At 54.9% G+C, this 18,448-nt stretch overlaps 1 protein-coding gene and 1 long non-coding RNA gene across 12 annotated transcripts in view; one reads left to right on the forward strand and one right to left on the reverse strand.

The window, feature by feature from the left end:
* The window catches only part of SYNGAP1 (synaptic Ras GTPase activating protein 1), a 31,435-nt gene extending 13,745 nt beyond the window's left edge, over window positions 1–17,690 (forward strand). The window contains exons 6-20 of one of the 11 annotated variants that reach the window (XR_006733475.1): window positions 783–936; window positions 1,168–1,266; window positions 3,071–3,694; window positions 3,822–3,966; window positions 4,184–4,328; window positions 5,826–6,062; window positions 6,202–6,403; window positions 6,609–6,787; window positions 7,445–7,486; window positions 7,870–8,941; window positions 9,318–9,491; window positions 10,452–10,663; window positions 11,976–12,066; window positions 12,913–12,992; window positions 15,754–15,828. Coding sequence is in view for 7 of the 11 variants with exons in the window: in XM_045543499.1 (XP_045399455.1) it covers window positions 783–936; window positions 1,168–1,266; window positions 3,071–3,694; window positions 3,822–3,966; window positions 4,184–4,328; window positions 5,826–6,062; window positions 6,202–6,403; window positions 6,609–6,787; window positions 7,445–7,486; window positions 7,870–8,941; window positions 9,318–9,491; window positions 10,452–10,663; window positions 11,976–12,066; window positions 15,754–15,900 (3,523 nt within the window). In the remaining 4 variants the exon portion in view is untranslated. Of the gene's footprint in view, window positions 1–782; window positions 937–1,167; window positions 1,267–3,070; window positions 3,695–3,821; window positions 3,967–4,183; window positions 4,329–5,825; window positions 6,063–6,201; window positions 6,404–6,608; window positions 6,788–7,444; window positions 7,487–7,869; window positions 8,942–9,317; window positions 9,492–10,451; window positions 10,664–11,962; window positions 12,067–12,912; window positions 15,404–15,753 lie in introns of those variants that run through there. The other 10 variants (XR_006733477.1, XR_006733474.1, XR_006733476.1 and 7 more) reach the window with 10 other exon arrangements.
* A 303-nt stretch (window positions 17,691–17,993) lies between these two features.
* LOC123632817 lies at window positions 17,994–18,435 on the reverse strand. Its single transcript, XR_006733478.1, has 2 exons — window positions 18,303–18,435; window positions 17,994–18,190 (listed from the first exon to the last, which is right to left on the reverse strand). It is a non-coding gene; the product is annotated as an uncharacterized LOC123632817 (long non-coding RNA).
* Between the last annotated feature and the right edge of the window lie 13 nt (window positions 18,436–18,448).

The following is an 18,448-nucleotide window of genomic DNA, read 5'->3' on the forward strand; positions in this document are numbered from 1 at the left end:
CATTCTGTCCCCCAGCCCCTTTATCTTCTGCCCTTCTGCAGGGATTTACTGCCTTTTGTCTCCTCCCAGTCTTCCCTCACTCTCTGTCTTGCTGCACATACCTTTGCTGCCCCCTGCTCCTCCTTGCCCTGCCTCCTCTTCTTCCCAGTCCCCAGCTCTGTCTCTTATCTTCATTCTGCTCTTTTCTGCCCACAGCTTTCTCCTATTTCTTAGGTTTTGCCCTCACTCTTTCCCTTGGTCCTGCTAAAACTTGTCCTTTTATGTTTTGTTCATTCCTTCCTTGAATCATTAAATGTTTATTAGGTTCTAGCTGTATGCCAGGCCCGGGCCAGACAAATACCTTCTCTGCGCCTCCAGTTCTTTACTTCCATTGTTTAGTTTCCCTTATATTGAGACTCTGGTTTCTGAAGTCACCTGGAGGTCCTACGTAGAAGTATCCCAGACCTACCTTGTTCTGTGTCCTTTTTTTTTTTCCCCCTTTTCTTTTCTGCCGTGGTCCATTTCTGGATTGAGATATTCTAAACGTCCCCAGTCCTCACAGCCCCTTAGGTGTGAACTGGGAGTGAGGAAGTTTCTTAAAGAGTTCTGGTTCTTCTCACACCCCTTGTGTCTTTCCCCAGGGATAGGCTGGGTTTCTTTCTCTCTGTGTGTCTGTGTGGGAGGGGGTTCAGGCAGCCTTGTCTCCAAGTCTCCCTCTGACAGCCAGACCGATGATGCAGGGCCCCCGTGTGTGTAAGAAGAGTGGGGTCCTGACCCTGTCTCCTGAACCTCTTGCCTGCCAGGGCCCGGCTGATGCAAAGCTTTAAGGAGTCGCACTCCCACGAGTCCTTGCTGAGTCCCAGCAGTGCAGCCGAGGCCTTGGAGCTCAACCTGGATGAAGATTCCATTATCAAACCAGTGCACAGCTCCATCCTGGGCCAGGAGTTCTGCTTTGAGGTACTGGGTGTAGTGGGCTGGGGAGGGCCAAAAGGGAGGAGTAATGAAGTGGGGGCGGGGCAGAGAGGCCTAGAGAAGGTGGCACAGGTGGGGATGTCAAGGAAAGAGAAACCTCTGGGGCTGGGAAAAAGGAGGATAGGCCAGGGAGGAAGAGATGGTGGTGGAGTCTCCAGTCCTTAGGAGTCACTGCCCCTCTGGAGCCCCATCCTGCAACTCCACACCCCTCTCCAGGTAACAACATCATCCGGAACAAAATGTTTTGCCTGTCGGTCTGCAGCTGAAAGGGACAAATGGATCGAGAATCTACAGCGGGCAGTAAAACCCAACAAGGTATTAGAGAGTAAAGGGAACACAGCATGCACAAGGCAAAGGTCGTGCCACAAGGGAAGTGGGGGGCTAGGGAGGAAGGTGAGTTACAGGAGGGGAGTCTTGGGGGAGGAGAGGATTGAGAGATAGGGGACCTGGACTGGCAGGGTGTGACCCTCATTATTTTGAGTTCCCTGTTTGTTTTCTCTTTCTTTCCAAACTGCTACCCTACCTTATGATCTGTTTCTCTACCATAGAAATCACAGACTTACAGAGTTGACAGGGCTCTGGAAGTCCTCTGGTCCAGCTTTCCTGCTGGGGGAATGCCTCACTGATACCCTGCTTGCAGCGTTTCTACAGGACACATCACAGTTGCTTGGCCCAGTCTCTGTACCTTGCTTTCCTCTCTAAAAGACAGGGAATTGGTGGGAATGGGCTGGACTAAATGATCTATAACGTCCCTTTGGTACAGAAATTCTATGAGTCTGTGTTCTTCCCAAGACTTCCCCTTCCCAGGAGAAATGCTCACAGTTCTGCCAGCTATTTTCTGTATCCCAGTTTCTAGCAAACACATAGTCCTGGTCACCCTTCTCTGGGGGAACTTTTGTGTCTCAATGTCCTTTTTTTTTTTGAGACAGAATCTTGCTCTGTCACCCAGGCTAGAGTGCAGTGGTGTCAGCCTAGCTCACAGCAACCTCAAACTCCTGGGCTCAAGCGATCCTCCTGCCTCAGCCTCCCGAGTAGCTGGGACTACAGGCGTGCACCACCACACCCGGCTAATTTTTCAATTTTTAGCAGAGACGGGTCTCGCTCTTGCTCAGGCTGGTCTGGAACTCCTGAGCTCAAGCAGTTCTCCTGCCTCAGGCTCCCAGAGTGCTAGGATTACAGGCGTGAGCCACATCGCCTGGCCTCGATGTCCTTCTTAGAGAACTCCAGCCAAGATGCTGGACATAATCTGACCCATGCAGAGTCCAAACACTACGCTGTCCTTTTCACCACATTGCGACGTCACGAACCATGAGCTTGTGGTCCGTTGCATCTCCCCAGGCCCTTCTTAACACCGACTGTCAAGGCTTAGCCATCCCTATATTTACCCAATTGTTTTGTTTTGTTTTGTTGTGCAATTTCTGATGGTCTCTGTAGGACTTTCCAGTGTTCCTCTTTAAATTCCACCTTAATATTTTTGGTTTGTTATTCCAGCTTTTAAAATGTTTACCGATACTGATTGTATTATCTGGCATATGAGCTACCTTCTAGTTTCCTGGGGCTGCTGAAACAAATTACAAACTGGGTCAGCTGAAACGACAGACATTTATTTTCTCACAGTTCAAGAGGTTAAAAGTCCAAAATCAAGGTGTCAGCAGGGCCATGCTCTCTTAGATGCTCTAAGGAGAATTCTTCCTTGTCTCTCATAGCTTCTGGAGGTTGCCAGCAAGTCTTGGCATTCCTTGGCTTATAGCCGCATCCATCTGATTTCTGCCTTTGTCTTCACTCTGCTGGCTTCTTTCTGCATGTCTCTGTATCTCTGCATCTCTGAATCTCCCTCTCCATATAAAGACACTAGTCATTAGATTAAGGGTCCACTCTAATCCAGAATGACCTCATCTTAATTTGATTACATCCATAAGGATCCTATTTCCTAATAAGGTCACGTTAACAGGTTTGGGGTAGACGTGAATTTTGCGGGGACACCGTTCAACCCAGTACATACAACTCTCAGCCTTACGATTGCTGTCTCTATCCCACTGTCTCACTGACTCTCCTCTTTTTATGTCTCTGTCTCTGTGTCCCTTCCCCTTTATCCACCATGCCCACCCCACCATGCCAGGACAACAGCCGCCGGGTAGACAATGTGCTGAAGCTGTGGATCATAGAGGCCCGGGAGCTGCCCCCCAAGAAGCGGTACTACTGTGAGCTCTGCCTGGACGACATGCTGTATGCACGCACCACCTCCAAGCCCCGCTCTGCCTCAGGGGACACCGTCTTCTGGGGCGAGCACTTTGAATTTAACAACCTGCCGGCTGTCCGTGCCCTGCGGCTGCATCTCTACCGTGACTCAGACAAAAAGCGCAAGAAGGACAAGGCGGGCTATGTCGGCCTGGTGACTGTGCCAGTGGCCACCCTGGCTGGGCGCCACTTCACAGAGCAGTGGTACCCTGTGACCCTGCCAACAGGCAGCGGGGGTTCTGGGGGAATGGGCTCGGGAGGCGGAGGAGGGTCAGGGGGTGGCTCAGGGGGCAAGGGCAAAGGAGGTTGCCCGGCTGTGCGGCTGAAAGCGCGTTACCAGACAATGAGCATCCTGCCCATGGAGCTATATAAAGAGTTTGCGGAGTATGTCACCAACCATTATCGGATGCTGTGTGCAGTATTGGAGCCTGCTTTGAATGTCAAGGGCAAGGAGGAGGTTGCCAGTGCACTGGTTCACATCCTGCAGAGTACAGGCAAGGCCAAGGTGAGTGTTGTACCCTCAGGGAAAGGTGACTTGGGAATGGGCACTTGGTTGAAGGTTAGTGAGGATGGGGCAAATTCAGGAGAGTGGGTTGTGTGGAGGCTGACTCTTGGATTTTCCTGGGCCCCAGGACTTTCTTTCAGACATGGCCATGTCTGAAGTAGACCGGTTCATGGAACGGGAGCACCTCATATTCCGCGAGAACACGCTCGCCACTAAAGCCATAGAAGAGTATATGAGACTGATTGGTCAGAAATACCTCAAGGATGCCATTGGTACGGCCCACCCTCAGGCCCTCTTCTTCCCAAACCTACCAGATGTCCACCCCAACCCTAGACCTGGCTACCCCAGACCCCAAGTGCACCCTTCCTCAGCTTGATGCTTCTTAGTTCAGTCTCCAACCACCTGATTCTACAGTTCCCCCAACCCAGGCAGCCCCCTGTCCCTGCCCTTGGAAAGTGTGACCACTCCCTGTTGTGCCCACAACCCCAGGGGAGTTCATCCGTGCTCTGTATGAATCTGAGGAGAACTGCGAGGTGGACCCCATCAAGTGCACGGCATCCAGTCTGGCTGAGCACCAGGCCAACCTGCGGATGTGCTGTGAGTTGGCCCTGTGCAAGGTGGTCAACTCCCACTGGTGAGACTGGGAACGCTGGGCTGGGGAGCCAGGGCTGGGGAAGTTGTGTGTCCATCTGTTCATCCATCTGTCCATCCTCAAAGAGGACCGAGTACCAGTTATGGGCAAAACATTGTTCTGGGCGCTGTAGAGCAGACAGGTGAATGAGGCCTGGTCCCTGACGTCAGAGGGCCTCCACAGAATGAGTAGGAACAAATTAGATAAAGAGGAAGCCATAGAACCATTGTAGTACGTGCTAAGTGCTGAGTGAGGGTCTCTCCCACATGCAACACACAATCAGAGAAGGCAGAGCTTTGATTGAGATAAGTAGGAAAGCGGTGCCCCCTGGGCTGGGCTTCGAAGCCTGGGTTAGGTTATGATATGTGGACGTGGAGGGTAGGAAGGGCATTTCAGAAGGCTGTGAGACAGGCACGTGCGTGAAGGTGAGAAGGCCCAAGAGCTTTCAGGGGACAGCAATTAGAATAGGTTTAATGGCGTACTTGGCTCATAATGAAGAGAGGTGGGAATGATGTCTGGCAGGGGAGGGGATTAGAGTTAGACTCTGAAAGGCCTTAGGTGAAGGAGTTTGAATTCATTAGTAGGTCATGGGATACCATTAAAGGCACCAGAAAGTTCTGTGGTTGAGAAGATTAATCCATAAGTAGAGTGGGATGGGGGCAACTGGAGTAGGGAAATGAAGTGCAGGCCAACTGGGGGCCATTGTCAATGTGTCGGGCATGAAACACAGATCCTGAATCAGGACCTTGACTAGAATGGTAGGGAGGGGCTGCCAGGCCTCTCTGAGGAAAGGATCAGTAGGAGTTGTCTACGGATTGGAAGGGAGGGGGCATGTCTGTAGGGAGTTACAATGACTCAAGAGGCCACGAGGCTGGTGGTTGGAGACCTGTGGCCTCATTGACAGAACCAGGGAAGTCAGGAGGAGGAGCCAGTTGGAGGTGTGGGGGCGATGGTGAGCTCCATTTTACCGAGTTGAGTTTAAGGTGTCAGTGGGACATTGAAGTGGAACAGGGAGGTGGGGGAGTGAGTGCTGAGCCATTCCAGGGACTGGGGATCATGCCTGGGGTACCTCCATCCCCATTCCCCTGGAATCCAGAAGAGTTGGGGGGTCCGAGCTCCCTGTACCTCAAGTGACCCTCCATCTCTCTCCCATCTCTGTCTCTCCCTGGTGTCTGTTTTTCTTCTCCTCCTCTCCTTGTCTCTCTCACACACACACACCCCCATCTCTCTCCCACATGTCTCTCTCCCCTCACCTTTTCTCCCCGCTCCATTTCTCTCTCCCTAATCTGTCTGTTCCCTCTGCCATGGCCCTATTCTTCCAGCAGCCTCCGTCTTCCTCCTGCAGTCCCTCCCTCCCCGTCTCTCTCCCCTCTGTTTCCACACCCTCACCTCCTACCACCCCCCTCAGCATGTTCCCTGGAAGCTGAGGGTCTCTGGGGCTCAGTCCCGGTCTCTCTCTTTCTTTCTCTTTCTCTCTGTCTCCCCGCCCCTTCCCCCCAGCGTGTTCCCGAGGGAGCTGAAGGAGGTGTTTGCATCCTGGAGGCTGCGCTGCGCAGAGCGGGGCCGGGAGGACATCGCCGACAGGCTTATCAGCGCCTCGCTCTTCCTGCGCTTCCTCTGCCCAGCAATTATGTCGCCCAGTCTGTTTGGGCTCATGCAGGAGTACCCAGATGAGCAGACCTCACGAACCCTCACCCTCATCGCCAAGGTCATCCAGAACCTGGCCAACTTTTCCAAGTGAGGAAAGCTTCAGGCAGGGTGGGACAGGGCTAAGGGTGGGCAGGAAGGGTCCCCTGAGAGCCGGAGACCCTGAGGCAGGCTGGGTGTGAGGCCATCTGTATGTGTGTGACCTCCACCTTCTGGGTCCCCGGGCCAGGTTTACCTCAAAGGAGGACTTTCTGGGCTTCATGAATGAGTTTCTGGAGCTGGAGTGGGGTTCCATGCAGCAGTTCCTGTATGAGATCTCCAACCTGGACACGCTGACCAACAGCAGTAGCTTTGAGGGTTACATCGACTTGGGCCGAGAGCTCTCCACACTGCATGCCCTGCTCTGGGAGGTGCTGCCCCAGCTCAGCAAGGTCAGCAGATGCCCCCTTTGCCCTGTCCCCAGATGGCTCCAGAGGCTCCTGGGGTCTGAGAAACTACCCCCTGTACAGATTTCTCCCCTCCTTGTTCCCTGAGGTGTCACCATCACAACCCCAGCTCAGACCCCCTCCACTTGCACCCTCTGAGGCCCTCTTAGAGCTGGGCACTTAGCCCCCAGTAACAGCCTCACCCTTCCAGGAAGCCCTCCTCAAGCTGGGTCCACTGCCCCGGCTCCTCAACGACATCAGCACAGCTCTGAGGAACCCCAACATCCAGAGGCAGCCAAGCCGCCAGAGTGAGCGGCCCCGGCCTCAACCCATGGTACTGCGGGGGCCGTCGGCCGAGATGCAGGGCTACATGATGCGGGACCTCAACAGGTGAGTACCCTGGACTCCCACCCCTGCACTCCTCACTGGGCCCATGTGCATCTCTCTAGGGCTTGAGAGAAAGGGAAAGGCAACAAGTTCGCAGGGAGAATGGTAAGGAGGCAGGTAGAGTCAGCAGTAGGCGGGGAGCCCTTTACAGCCAGAGGGAGCAGAAAGGCAGAGCCACAGGGAAGGGCTGAGGTTCCTCCAGCTCCAGCTCAGCCATCAGCCTGGAGGGCCCCACTGCAGGCTCGGATTTGCCCTGTCCCTCTGCCTGCCCATGTTTGTCACCAGGCTAAGGTTGAGCCAGCACATGTCAATTCAGCCATGTAGTGTCAAAAATATTCAAATATCTGTAGACTAGTTGATAATAAGCATCCCCCCAGCCCCCCACCAGAACCCTGCAGACATGTCCACGGTCCAGCACCTGGTGGAGGGCAGCTGGGAGCCTGGCGGGCCTGCAGCCTGCTCGCAGCCCTGGCAGCCACCCCATCAGCGGCGCCCGTGCCCCAGCTGCTGCTCATTGTTTTGATGGCCACCCTGCTTGTTCCTCTGCCCACGTCTCCCTCCATGACACCATCCCCATCCTACCACTCCCGCCTCTCCTTCCCGTCATCCACACCTCTCTCCTCTCTCTCTCTGCTCGCCCCTCTTTCCATCTCTCTCCAGCTCCATCGACCTTCAGTCCTTCATGGCTCGAGGCCTCAACAGGTGAGGGGCTCTCCCCTCCCCCGCCCTCCTCTCCTCTCTGCTCCCTCTCCCACTCCACTGGCCTTTGCCCTCCTCGCCTGTCCTCCTCAGTGCACCTCATCTCCTCCATATCAGCCCCGCCCCGCCCTCATCCCTGCTCTTGCTGCCCCATTTCCCCTCTTCAAGGCCTCACCCCCTTCCTGGAGGGGCCTTGTCCTTTCCCTCTTCCCACCTGTCCCCTCCCATCCTCCCTGCCTGCCTTCTTCAGGGCTGCCACTGCCAGCTCTCAGCCCTTTCCTGTGGGTCCCACCTTTCACCCCAAGGCCTGTGCCAGACCACAGCAGGCTCAGTCGCCAGTAGCCCTGACCTGACCTTCTGTTGTGTGCCGCCTTTCCTTCTGACAGTTCTATGGACATGGCTCGCCTCCCCTCCCCAACCAAGGAAAAGCCGCCCCCACCGCCACCCGGTGGGGGTAAAGACCTGTTCTATGTGAGCCGTCCGCCCCTGGCCCGTTCCTCGCCAGCATACTGCACAAGCAGCTCAGACATCACGGAGCCGGAGCAGAAGATGCTGAGTGTCAACAAGAGTGTGTCCATGCTGGACCTGCAGGGCGATGGGCCCGGTGGCCGCCTCAACAGCAGCAGTGTTTCCAACCTGGCAGCCGTAGGGGACCTGTTGCACTCAAGCCAGGCCTCACTGACGGCAGCCTTGGGGCTGCGGCCTGCACCTGCCGGGCGCCTCTCCCAGGGGAGTGGCTCCTCCATCACGGCAGCTGGCATGCGCCTCAGCCAGATGGGTGTCACCACGGACGGTGTCCCTGCCCAGCAACTGCGTATCCCCCTCTCCTTCCAGAACCCTCTCTTCCACATGGCTGCTGATGGGCCAGGCCCCCCAGGGGGCCATGGAGGGGGCGGTGGCCATGGTCCACCTTCGTCACACCACCACCACCACCACCATCACCACCACCGAGGTGGAGAGCCCCCTGGGGATACCTTTGCCCCATTCCATGGCTATAGCAAGAGCGAGGACCTCTCTTCAGGGGTCCCCAAGCCCCCCGCTGCTTCTATCCTTCACAGCCACAGCTACAGTGATGAGTTTGGACCCTCTGGCACTGACTTCACCCGTAGGCAGCTCTCACTCCAGGACAACCTGCAGCACATGCTATCCCCTCCCCAGATCACCATCGGTCCCCAGAGGCCAGCCCCCTCAGGGCCCGGAGGTGGGAGCGGTGGGGGCAGCGGCGGGGGTGGCGGGGGCCAGCCGCCTCCTTTGCAGAGGGGCAAGTCTCAGCAGTTGACAGTCAGCGCTGCCCAGAAACCCCGGCCATCCAGTGGGAATCTGTTGCAGTCCCCGGAGCCGAGTTATGGCCCTGCCCGTCCACGGCAACAAAGCCTCAGCAAGGAGGGCAGCATTGGGGGCAGCGGGGGCAGCGGTGGCGGAGGGGGTGGAGGGCTCAAGCCCTCCATCACCAAGCAGGTAGGTGAGGGCAGGAGGAAGGTGGGCTGGCTGAGGTGCAGGGAGGGAAGGAGATGGGGATGGGGGTGGGACAGAGTCTGTGGTCTGAAATTAATCTTCTTGGCTCCTTTTGGTCATTAAACAAACATGTATGGAGGGCCTGCTGTGTGCCAGGTGCCATTCTAGGCACTAAGAATATGGCAGTGAATGACAGCCCCAAATCCCTACCCGCCTAGTGCTCTCTTCCAGAGGGGAGACATGCTAAGTCACCTCTGGCATTCAGAGGTGGTAAGGGCTGGAATAGGACAGTAGGACTGGGACTGTTCTCTCCTTTGGCTAATACACCTGCTTTTTCCCACCTTTCCTCTCTGTTGGCCCCTACCTTGCCTTGTCGCAGCATTCTCAGACGCCATCTACACTGAACCCCACGATGCCAGCCTCTGAGCGGACGGTGGCCTGGGTCTCCAATATGCCTCACCTGTCGGCTGACATCGAGAGTGCCCACATCGAGCGGGAAGAGTACAAGCTCAAGGAGTACTCGAAATCGATGGATGAGAGCCGGCTGGATAGGGTACGCTGGGCCCTACTAGCCCAAGACCGGTTCTTCCTTTTACCCACGGGGGAGACCTTTAGTCACTTCCACGGGAAACATGCAGGGTCAGGTAGTTGTGGTGGAAAGAAAAGACAAAGACCTGATCGTCTCTCTTTAGAAGCTTTCGGTCTACTTGGGGAGACCAGAGACACACAATCAGTTGTTAAAAGCCACTTTCTACTCTACTTTGTAGGTTATACATATCATAGACTTTCTAGGGAAAAGCATGTGCTATTTTAGGCTTACTCCCGTGTTCTCTCCCAGAGAGACCATAAGCCCTAGCTCTTGTGACTGCTCAGGAAAGGAGTTACTTTACTAGCAGTGGAAGCAAACACACTGGCTGGGGCAGAGGGGATTGCAGTTGTACTATGGTGGATGTCAGGCTTACCCAGTCACTGAACCATGGGCATAGGTGACAGAGGGTCGCTGTGCATTCCTAGATTCTCAGCCTGGGATTCACTTGAAGATCCCCTAACCCCAGGACAGAGCCAAAGAGGGAGTCACATGTGGAGCAGCACCTGCCTCCCCCATCCCATGTCTCTTCTTCCTGTGTCTCCCCCATGTGTTCTGGGGCCCGGCTTGGTGCTGGCTGGAAATTATCTCTAATTTCTGGGTACAGTTACTCAAGGTGTGTCCGTGAGTCTGTCTAGGTTCCTGTGTAGGTCCTTATGTGTCAGATCACATGTGAGAGGACGTACATACCTCTCAGGCGGTGTGGGTCTGTGACCTTGCTCCATTTTGAGGGAGCCTCAGCGTCATGGTAGGGCCTTCTCAAAAGCAGGTGTGTGGGTGTGACCAGCAGGCAGAGAACGGTTGGGGAAGGCAGTGGGACGCCCCTCACCATGCAGTGGCTGTGCCTGGCAGACAGTGGCAGAAGCTGGGTGGTAGGGTTGGGGTGGGGCGTCCCTCACAGTGCGGGGTCGTGTGCCCGGCGGGCAGGTGAAGGAGTACGAGGAGGAGATTCACTCACTGAAGGAGCGGCTGCACATGTCCAACCGGAAGCTGGAAGAGTATGAGCGGAGGCTGCTGTCCCAGGAAGAACAGACCAGCAAAATCCTGATGCAGTATCAGGCCCGACTGGAGCAGAGCGAGAAGAGGCTACGGCAGCAGCAAGTGGAGAAGGACTCGCAGATCAAGAGCATCATTGGCAGGTGAGGGGCGGCCCGGGGAGGGGTAGCAAGGGAGAGCCTGAGGCTGAAGAGAGCTAGTGAGCGAGCTACTCTCCAACTCCCACCCCCAAACTCGGGAGACTACCAGGAGAGGCCACCACCTGGGGGGGCCACGCACTCACCCATCACCAGATGGGGAGAAACTTCTCGTTTAGTGCATTAAATGTTCCTTTACTAAACTCTGACCTCTTTCCCAATACATTAGCTTCTGAAGCCCTTGGAAAATGCAGATATACCTGTTACTATCCTACTGTCACTGTGTCTGGACTCAGTCTAGGCGAGGATTCCGCACTGGTTTATTTTCAGCCTAGCCTGTGATGTTCACCCCAAAGCTAAGCAGGGCTCCTTAGCCAGAGTAGCCCCTGACCACTCCCATCCCGATTGGCCCCTCTCTCACCAGTCTTGGAAAGGTGTCCATTAGAAAAGATCTTTCTTTTTTTTGGGCGACAGGGTCTTGCTCTGTCACCCAGGCAGGAGTGCAGTGGCGTCATGATAGCTCCCTGCAGCCTCAGACTCCTGGGCTCAAGTGATCCTCCTGCCTCAGTCTCCCGAGTAGCTGAGACTTCAGATGAGCACCACCACACCTATCTAGTTTTATTTAAATTTTTGTGTAGAGATGGGGTCTTGCTATGTTGTTCAGTCTGGTCTCAAACTCCTGGGCTCAAGTGATCCTCCAGCCTTGGCCTCTCAAAGTGTTAGGATTACAGGTGTGAGCCACCACGCTGGCCCTAAATGAATTTTTGAGTAAGGGAGTTAGAAGAAAAGGGCTTCTTGACCTGAAACATTTTTTGAAAACCACTTTTCTAATTGATATTCTTTATGAGAAGTCACCATGAGAACGTTCATCAAAGGCAGGGCGATGCTGGGAGTAATGATTGTAGAGAGTCCTTTTGGGTTAGGGGTGCCCCAGGGACTATCACTAGAAATGGCCTAGGTTCAGTGAGGTGACACAGAGGACACAGAAGCCAGGTCCTCAGCCACAGAGGGGCTAGGGAAGGGGTACTGCTGTCCTGATTGGGAGGATGGAGGGCTGGGGATGTCTGGGTGGTAGAGGTCTTGAGGCACAGAAAGCTATTCTTAGCAGGTAGACGTGAGGGTCCCTGAGAGGAAGGTGGAGAGCATGAGCCTGAGGAACAGAGTCTTTTGGGTCACGGCCACGAAGAGGTTCTGAGGGAAGGGGAGAAGGATGCTGAGGCTTTCCCAGAGGGCCGTGGGGTTCCCCGGGATCAGGAGTTCCATGGACAGGCTCCAAGCCTGTGCCCGCCACTAACCCCACTGAAGCCCGTCCCTTCAGGCTGATGCTGGTGGAGGAGGAGCTGCGCCGGGACCACCCCGCCATGGCTGAGCCGCTGCCTGAACCCAAGAAGAGGCTGCTCGACGCTCAGGTGGAAATTACAATGTCATTTATCTTCTCCGTGTCCCATCCCCATCCATCCCACTGTCCTTCGTGCACTCACTGCACCAACCACCCCAGCCCCATCATCATCTGTCTCTCCCATAGTCCTCTGTCTGCTGGCTGCTCCTAGCAGCCTCCTGTGACCCCATCTTCATTCCATCGTCTGTGCCTTTGTCATTCCTGGCAGCGTCAGCCCCACCCCTGTGCCTTCCCGTCCAATCTTTCCACTCCTGTCCACGTCTCAGGACCTTGCACCAGCACCTCAGTCTTTCTGCCCCATCCGCAACCCAGTTCCTTGAACCTCTGCCCCTTCTCTGCCCACTCCTGTTCAAGGCACAGAGTTCAGCTTCCTCTGAGCTTTTCTGGGCCAGGAGGGCTAGAAGCTGCCGTTTATTAGAACAGAGTATGAGCTGTAGTTTCCCCAGGCCTTGGCAGGTGCCCTGGACACTTGGGGTCCCCATCACCTCTGTTCTCTTGGCTTCCCAACTTTCCTGACTCCTCGGCAGTTCCTGCATAGCTTCCTCTTCCTGACTCTAAAGATCCTGAAGGCCTCCCACCCTGTAGCCCCTCTTTTCCTTCAGTGTTTCCATCTAGCCTCCCTTTGGTCTTCTTCCCCTCGGACGCTCACACCTGACTCGCTTCCCAGCTCCCTGCTGCACAGCCTCTTTTCTAAGCGGCCAGCTTGTAGGACCTCCTTTCTGTACCCTTACCCCTTGCTTTCCTAAAATTCTGCTCACTTTCCTACCCATACTCCTCTTTCCTCAGCTCTGACCACCAGGCTTCCCCCACAACCACAAGGCTCCTGACCCCATGACCCCACTCTCTCCCCCTGCAGCTCCTCATCAGGTAATTCTCCTGGTTCCGCTTTGGCCACGGGCGGAGGACACAGGGGGAGGTGACTCCGGACCACTGCAGGTTGGTCATGAAGCCCACTCCCCTCCAACTCTCCTCCGGAGCCTCTCCCCCCTCACTGCTGCCCTCCACACCCAGAGAACCTCCACAGACCCCTGATGACACCTCCTGCACAGACCCATGTCCCAAGACACCCTGGAAAGAGCCCTTGCTGCTGCCCCTGGAACTGTCCAGTGATACCTTAGCAACACCAAGAGGCTTACCTTAGACGGGCCCAGCACATTCACAGGTCACACCCCCTTCCCTACAAAACCCACTCCTCCAAACTTCACCAATTCTAAACACTCCTCTTCCACTATCTCTCCGGTGTATGTCTGTCACCCCCCATTTCACCAGACCGTCCTTGGGGGTTGGGAGGTTGGGGGCCGGTTTGTTAATCGGGGGAGGTGGTGATGGGTTGGGGAACCCTGGCTATAGGGGCTGTGCTGACTGCCACAGGTAGGTTGGGGTTTCCTCTTCCTTCCCTCTACACCTCCTTTCCAATCCTCACCTGTTTCTCTCTTCCTCCTCTTTTATATCTGAGAGGCAGAAGGCATCTGGGGCTCATATTAGCCCCCGTTGGGTAGGGATTAGGAGTAGGTAGTTAACCCAGGGAGACTTTGGGGTACCCTGGGAATAATGCCATTGAGATGTCCTGACAGTAGACAGAGTGGGTAGAACAAAGAGAAGGAACAGGAAAGGAACCTCGGACAGATGTTGGGACGTGGACTTGCCCATGTGGCCTGGGAGTTAGAAGTGGGGAGAGATGTCTTCCTAGGTCAGATCATAGGCCGGGTACAACGGTGATGCCTGGGCAGAGATGCCAGGAGCAGCACACTAAATAACCTCTTCATTCTTGTCAGAGCTCACATCCCCAGGTTGCTAATGCCACTCACTCCCTGTCTCCCACCACCCAGTGGCCTTGCCGGACACATAATCCTACCTAAAAAGCCAGTAAATGAGAACCTGTCAGCCACAGACATCATTTCTGAGATACTTTATTTTCTTTGGGATTGATGTGCAGTGAGCAGTGGCTCCTCATACTGTAATTTTAACTCTCTGTCTGCCCAGCCTCTCTGTCAAAGTAGTGATCAGCAAACAGATGCTAAAAGGCACCAGGGGACCTCACCATTTAAAGGACTCCTGCAGTGAATTCTTTTGTAAAGTGAATAATGGTACCCTAATTTATCTACTTTCTAAATTTGGGTCCATGGGGGTGTAGGGGGCATGCCTATGTGCTGTTGCCAGCAGACAAGCAGAGGGAAGGGAATCTGGGGGTTCCTTCCTCTGCTGTGCTCAGGATACCCTACCATTCATAATTGCGTCTCTCACTGACTTGGAGAAAGTATGTGACACCCAGTAAGGTAAGAAGGCAGCTTTGCTTAAGGCTGGGGTTTGGGTGACCTGAGCTTCTTGATCCTGGGATAGAAGGGAATGGTGCTCTGGGAGTCTTTATTTGGAATGTTTTTGTATCCTTTGGAGATGTCAGACATAGCCACATTGCCAGGTCTAGATGCGCTGTGGCCCAAGAAATAATTTGGACATTTGTTCTAAACCACTTGTAGTAGGTATTGGTCCCCCTGCAATTAAGCCATTAATTTATAAATTAGTTTTGAGCCTGAATTTTGAAAAGCCAAGTGAGCAACCAGAAGTGGAGGGGAGTTCAGGTAACTTTCTTCTTTCCCAGCAGAGGAGCAGCAGGTAGGGCTAGGGCAGGAAGCAGAAGTTGGTCCAGGAGCGACAGGAGGTGATGGGAGTAGGACCAGGGGTGGGAATAGGGTCTGGTACCCCTCACCTTCTATCTGGGCACCCAGGGAGAGGGACTGAAAGGCAGGCGGGGGTGGAAGAGAATAAAGCCACTTTCTGCTTCCCAGGGATGCAGAGATTGGGGCATGCTGTGTCTCTGCAGAAGCTCCTAGTCATTTTCGCCATAAGTGAGAGAGCGGCAGCCCTCCCACAAGATCTTTCCCTTCCCACACCACGCCCCTGATCCCCTTCCTTTCCCCCCAGTACAGTTAAACCTCTCTAATTTGGAATGTTATATTTGAGAAGATGGCCACTCTGAATAAGTGACAAAACTGAATGACAGTGTCTATTTAATGAAATGCATGTCTTCAAAATATATACAGTAAGTAGAACTGAATGAACAAAGGCTTTTTCCACTCAGGTCCTCAGGGAGCATGCATTAATGAATAGATAGGATTGAAAAGTCTGTTTTCTGGTATAGGTTAAATAGCCCCTCCTACAGACACATTTCCACCACTAATTTGCTTAGCACACCCTTTCTTCACAGATAAAGGAAAACTCAAGCCCAGTTTTTGTTCAAATTATGAAAAAATTCCAAATCCACGGGGGTTTGGATTAATGAGGTTTTGCTGTACTGCCTCCCCTTGTTCCTCAACACCAAGTTCCTACCTCGGGTTAGGGGTGGGCTGGGAGGGCAGGCTGGGCAGGGGATATATAGGTGACCTAGAGGGGTTAGGTTGGGGGTGAGGTAGGAACTTGCTTTTTAGCTGGTTTCCTGGTGTGACACTGGGTTGAAAGCTTGAAGGGGCCCCTGTTAGGAGTCTAGGAGTGAGATTCTCTTCTCCCTGATCCCAGAGGATGTAACTTCTGCAGGTGAGAAACAAAATAGGGGGATGGTGGGGATTGTCCTGGGAGGAGGGGGTGGGACATGCTTGTGGAGTGGGCTGGCTATGGGGACAGCCACTGCTTGGGGGCTTGGCATCCAGGCCCCCTCGAAGCGTCTCAATAAGTCCGCGCTCTCCTCTTTGGTGTCTTGCAGGAGAGGCAGCTTCCCCCCTTGGGTCCAACAAACCCGCGTGTGACGCTGGCCCCACCGTGGAACGGCCTGGCCCCCCCAGCCCCGCCCCCCCCACCCCGGCTGCAGATCACGGAGAACGGCGAGTTCCGAAACACCGCAGACCACTAGCCCACCCAGCATCACAGACCTTCTCTTCCTTCCCTGTGCACCCACCCTGTGATAGCACCAACCACCAGGACTGGACGTCACCGAGGGACAGCGGGATTGCCTCCCTGATTGCCTCCTTGGGGGGCACTGATCCCCCACCCCCACTGCACCATTTCCAGGAGGGAGAGCGGAGACTCTGAGCTGCCCCCTTTTCCTTCCTGTCGGGGTGCTGCCCCCTCTTTGACCCCCAGGGACCCTTGCTCCAGGACACCGCCTACCCCACACAGACCCCTTCACTCCGGGGTGCTATCCCCATCCTCTGCCTCATCGTTCCCCTGAGCACTGGGGGACAGATCCTCACCCCCACCCTGGGGGTGTGGCACCTCCAAACTTTCAACTTCAGGGTGATTTTTTAGCAGTAACCAGAGCTGACAATCTAACTCCCCTCCACCGCCCCATTTTGGCCCCCCCTGCCCCCCTTGTTATGGGGAGGGGACCCCGGGTGAGGGGGCCCTATTACCCCTTGATTTCTCAGGAGCGTCTGGGGGGGCTCAGCACGCACAAACTCCTTTTCCTCCTACCACTCTTCAATTTATTCCCTCCCCACCCAGAACCTGATGGGGTGGAGGGGGCCACCGGGGCAGGGAGGGGGCGGCAAGGGGGGGAATGGGAGTTGTCTCCCCTTCTTCCCACACCTGATCTGCTCTTGGCTGGTCCCAGAGCGGGGTGAGGGGGCTTATGCCCCCCCCTCCCCCAATGTGTTGGGTGGGGTGGAATTGAGGTTAGGGTGAGGGGTTAGGGTTTGGGAGGGTGTGTATGTCGGGTAGGACAGACTAGTTGATCTGCCCTATCCTGACACACAGTCCCTCCTGTCTCTTCCCTCTCTCTTCTTGGTCTCTACTCCCAGGGGGAGGGGGGAACTTACTCTAGGAAAAGCCATGTCTCTCTCCTCCAGGGTGGGGGGACCTGTGTTGGAGGAGGGGTGTTGGGGGGCCCCCTTCCATGACTCTGTCCCCTGGGGGAGGTAGGACAGGGCTGGGCTTCCCTCTCATCCTCCCCCCCACCCCCAATCTCCTTCCACCTCCCTCCCTCCCGCCAGCTCCACAATTTTTCGGTGTTTCTCTGTATATAGTTCTCTGGCGGGATAGGGGAGGTAGGATGGATGGGGTTTGGGGTGGGTAGGCCATAGGAGGGGAGGAGAAACCCCTCTCTGGCACCCCCTCTTCCCTGACTGCTGTCCCTTACCCAGCCTTGCCCCCTCATCTCTTCTTGCGTTTGGTATTGAGACTTCCCAGACACCACCCTTCTTTCTTTTGTATGGACAGTTCCCCTTCAATCCCATCCCCCTACACATACACCCAGCCGGGGCCAAATTTATACTTATATAAAAGTTGTAAATATGTGAAATTTTATCCTTGTGCCCTTTCCTCTGCTTTCCCCATCTCAGGCCCTACCCCTGGACTCTCCACCCACTTCCTCCTCTCTTTGGCTGTTGTAATTATCTGGGGTTTGTACTGTACATATCCGGGGTGTGTGTGTGTGGGCTGGGGGCGACCCCTCTGTACAGAGCTTCCTGGCCCCCTCCCCCCCCGGCCCTCTGCTTCCCTCCCCACCCACCACCTTAAGGGTAGGTAGATGTTCTTCCTACCTGTTTTATTTTGTTTTCTCTTTCTCCCTCCCCACCCCACTCCCAGCCTTCTCTATCCCTCACCACTGTCCCTTTTTCTCCACTCCCAGCCTCATTTCCTTTTTTTCCGGAGTGTGTGGTGAAACAGAAAAATCATGTTTAATAAACGGAGATTGTTCTTTTATCGCTGTGCTGACTTTCTTAAGCTGGGATCTCCGCACAGACCAGCAGGGTGATAGGATCTACTTTTTGAGAGGAAGCTGACAGCTTGGGGAAAAAAAAAAAAACCGTATATCGCTGCCTGATGTCATACTCTCCTCATACAATGTCCCTCTCCCAGAGAGATTTATTTTATTTTAGAGCACGGGTTTTGCACTGGCAGAGCTTCCCCAGTCTAGCTCTCTCCTCACCCACTGCTTCAACTAGTCGGAAGGAGCAAAGAAGCCAGCAGCAGCGGCGTTATCTGATAAAAGAATCTACATATACCTTTTTAAAAAATACCTAGAAGTAAGGTTTATTTGCTTAAGTGTTGATTAAAGTGCGTCCGTGCGGACTGGAGGAAAGAACCTGGTTCCTTAGCAAATCAGGGTTCCAATCCCAGGCCCACTACTTGACAGCCAAATGACTCTTCCAGCCTCAGTTTCCCCCGCATGGAAACAGGACGGTCACTCCTACCTTGCATGGCTGGTGGGAGGACACGAGGTGATGTGGGCAAGTGCCTAGCCCACACAGTAGGTGCCCAATTACTCTCGCCCCTCTCGGCACCTACTGGGGGGCGGGCGCTACATTTATTCACCTGGAAACACAGCCAGGGCGGCTGACGGTCCGCCCCCTCCGTCCCGGCGCCTCGGTTCCCGGTTCGCAGTGGCGGGGCCCTCAGCAGCTCCACTCGACACGCCGCACGCCTGGGCTCGGCGGCCGCCTGCCTCCTTCCGGCACCGC

This window comes from Lemur catta, chromosome 2 (assembly GCF_020740605.2).
Source record: "Lemur catta isolate mLemCat1 chromosome 2, mLemCat1.pri, whole genome shotgun sequence".
Classification (NCBI taxonomy): Eukaryota; Metazoa; Chordata; class Mammalia; order Primates; family Lemuridae; genus Lemur; species Lemur catta.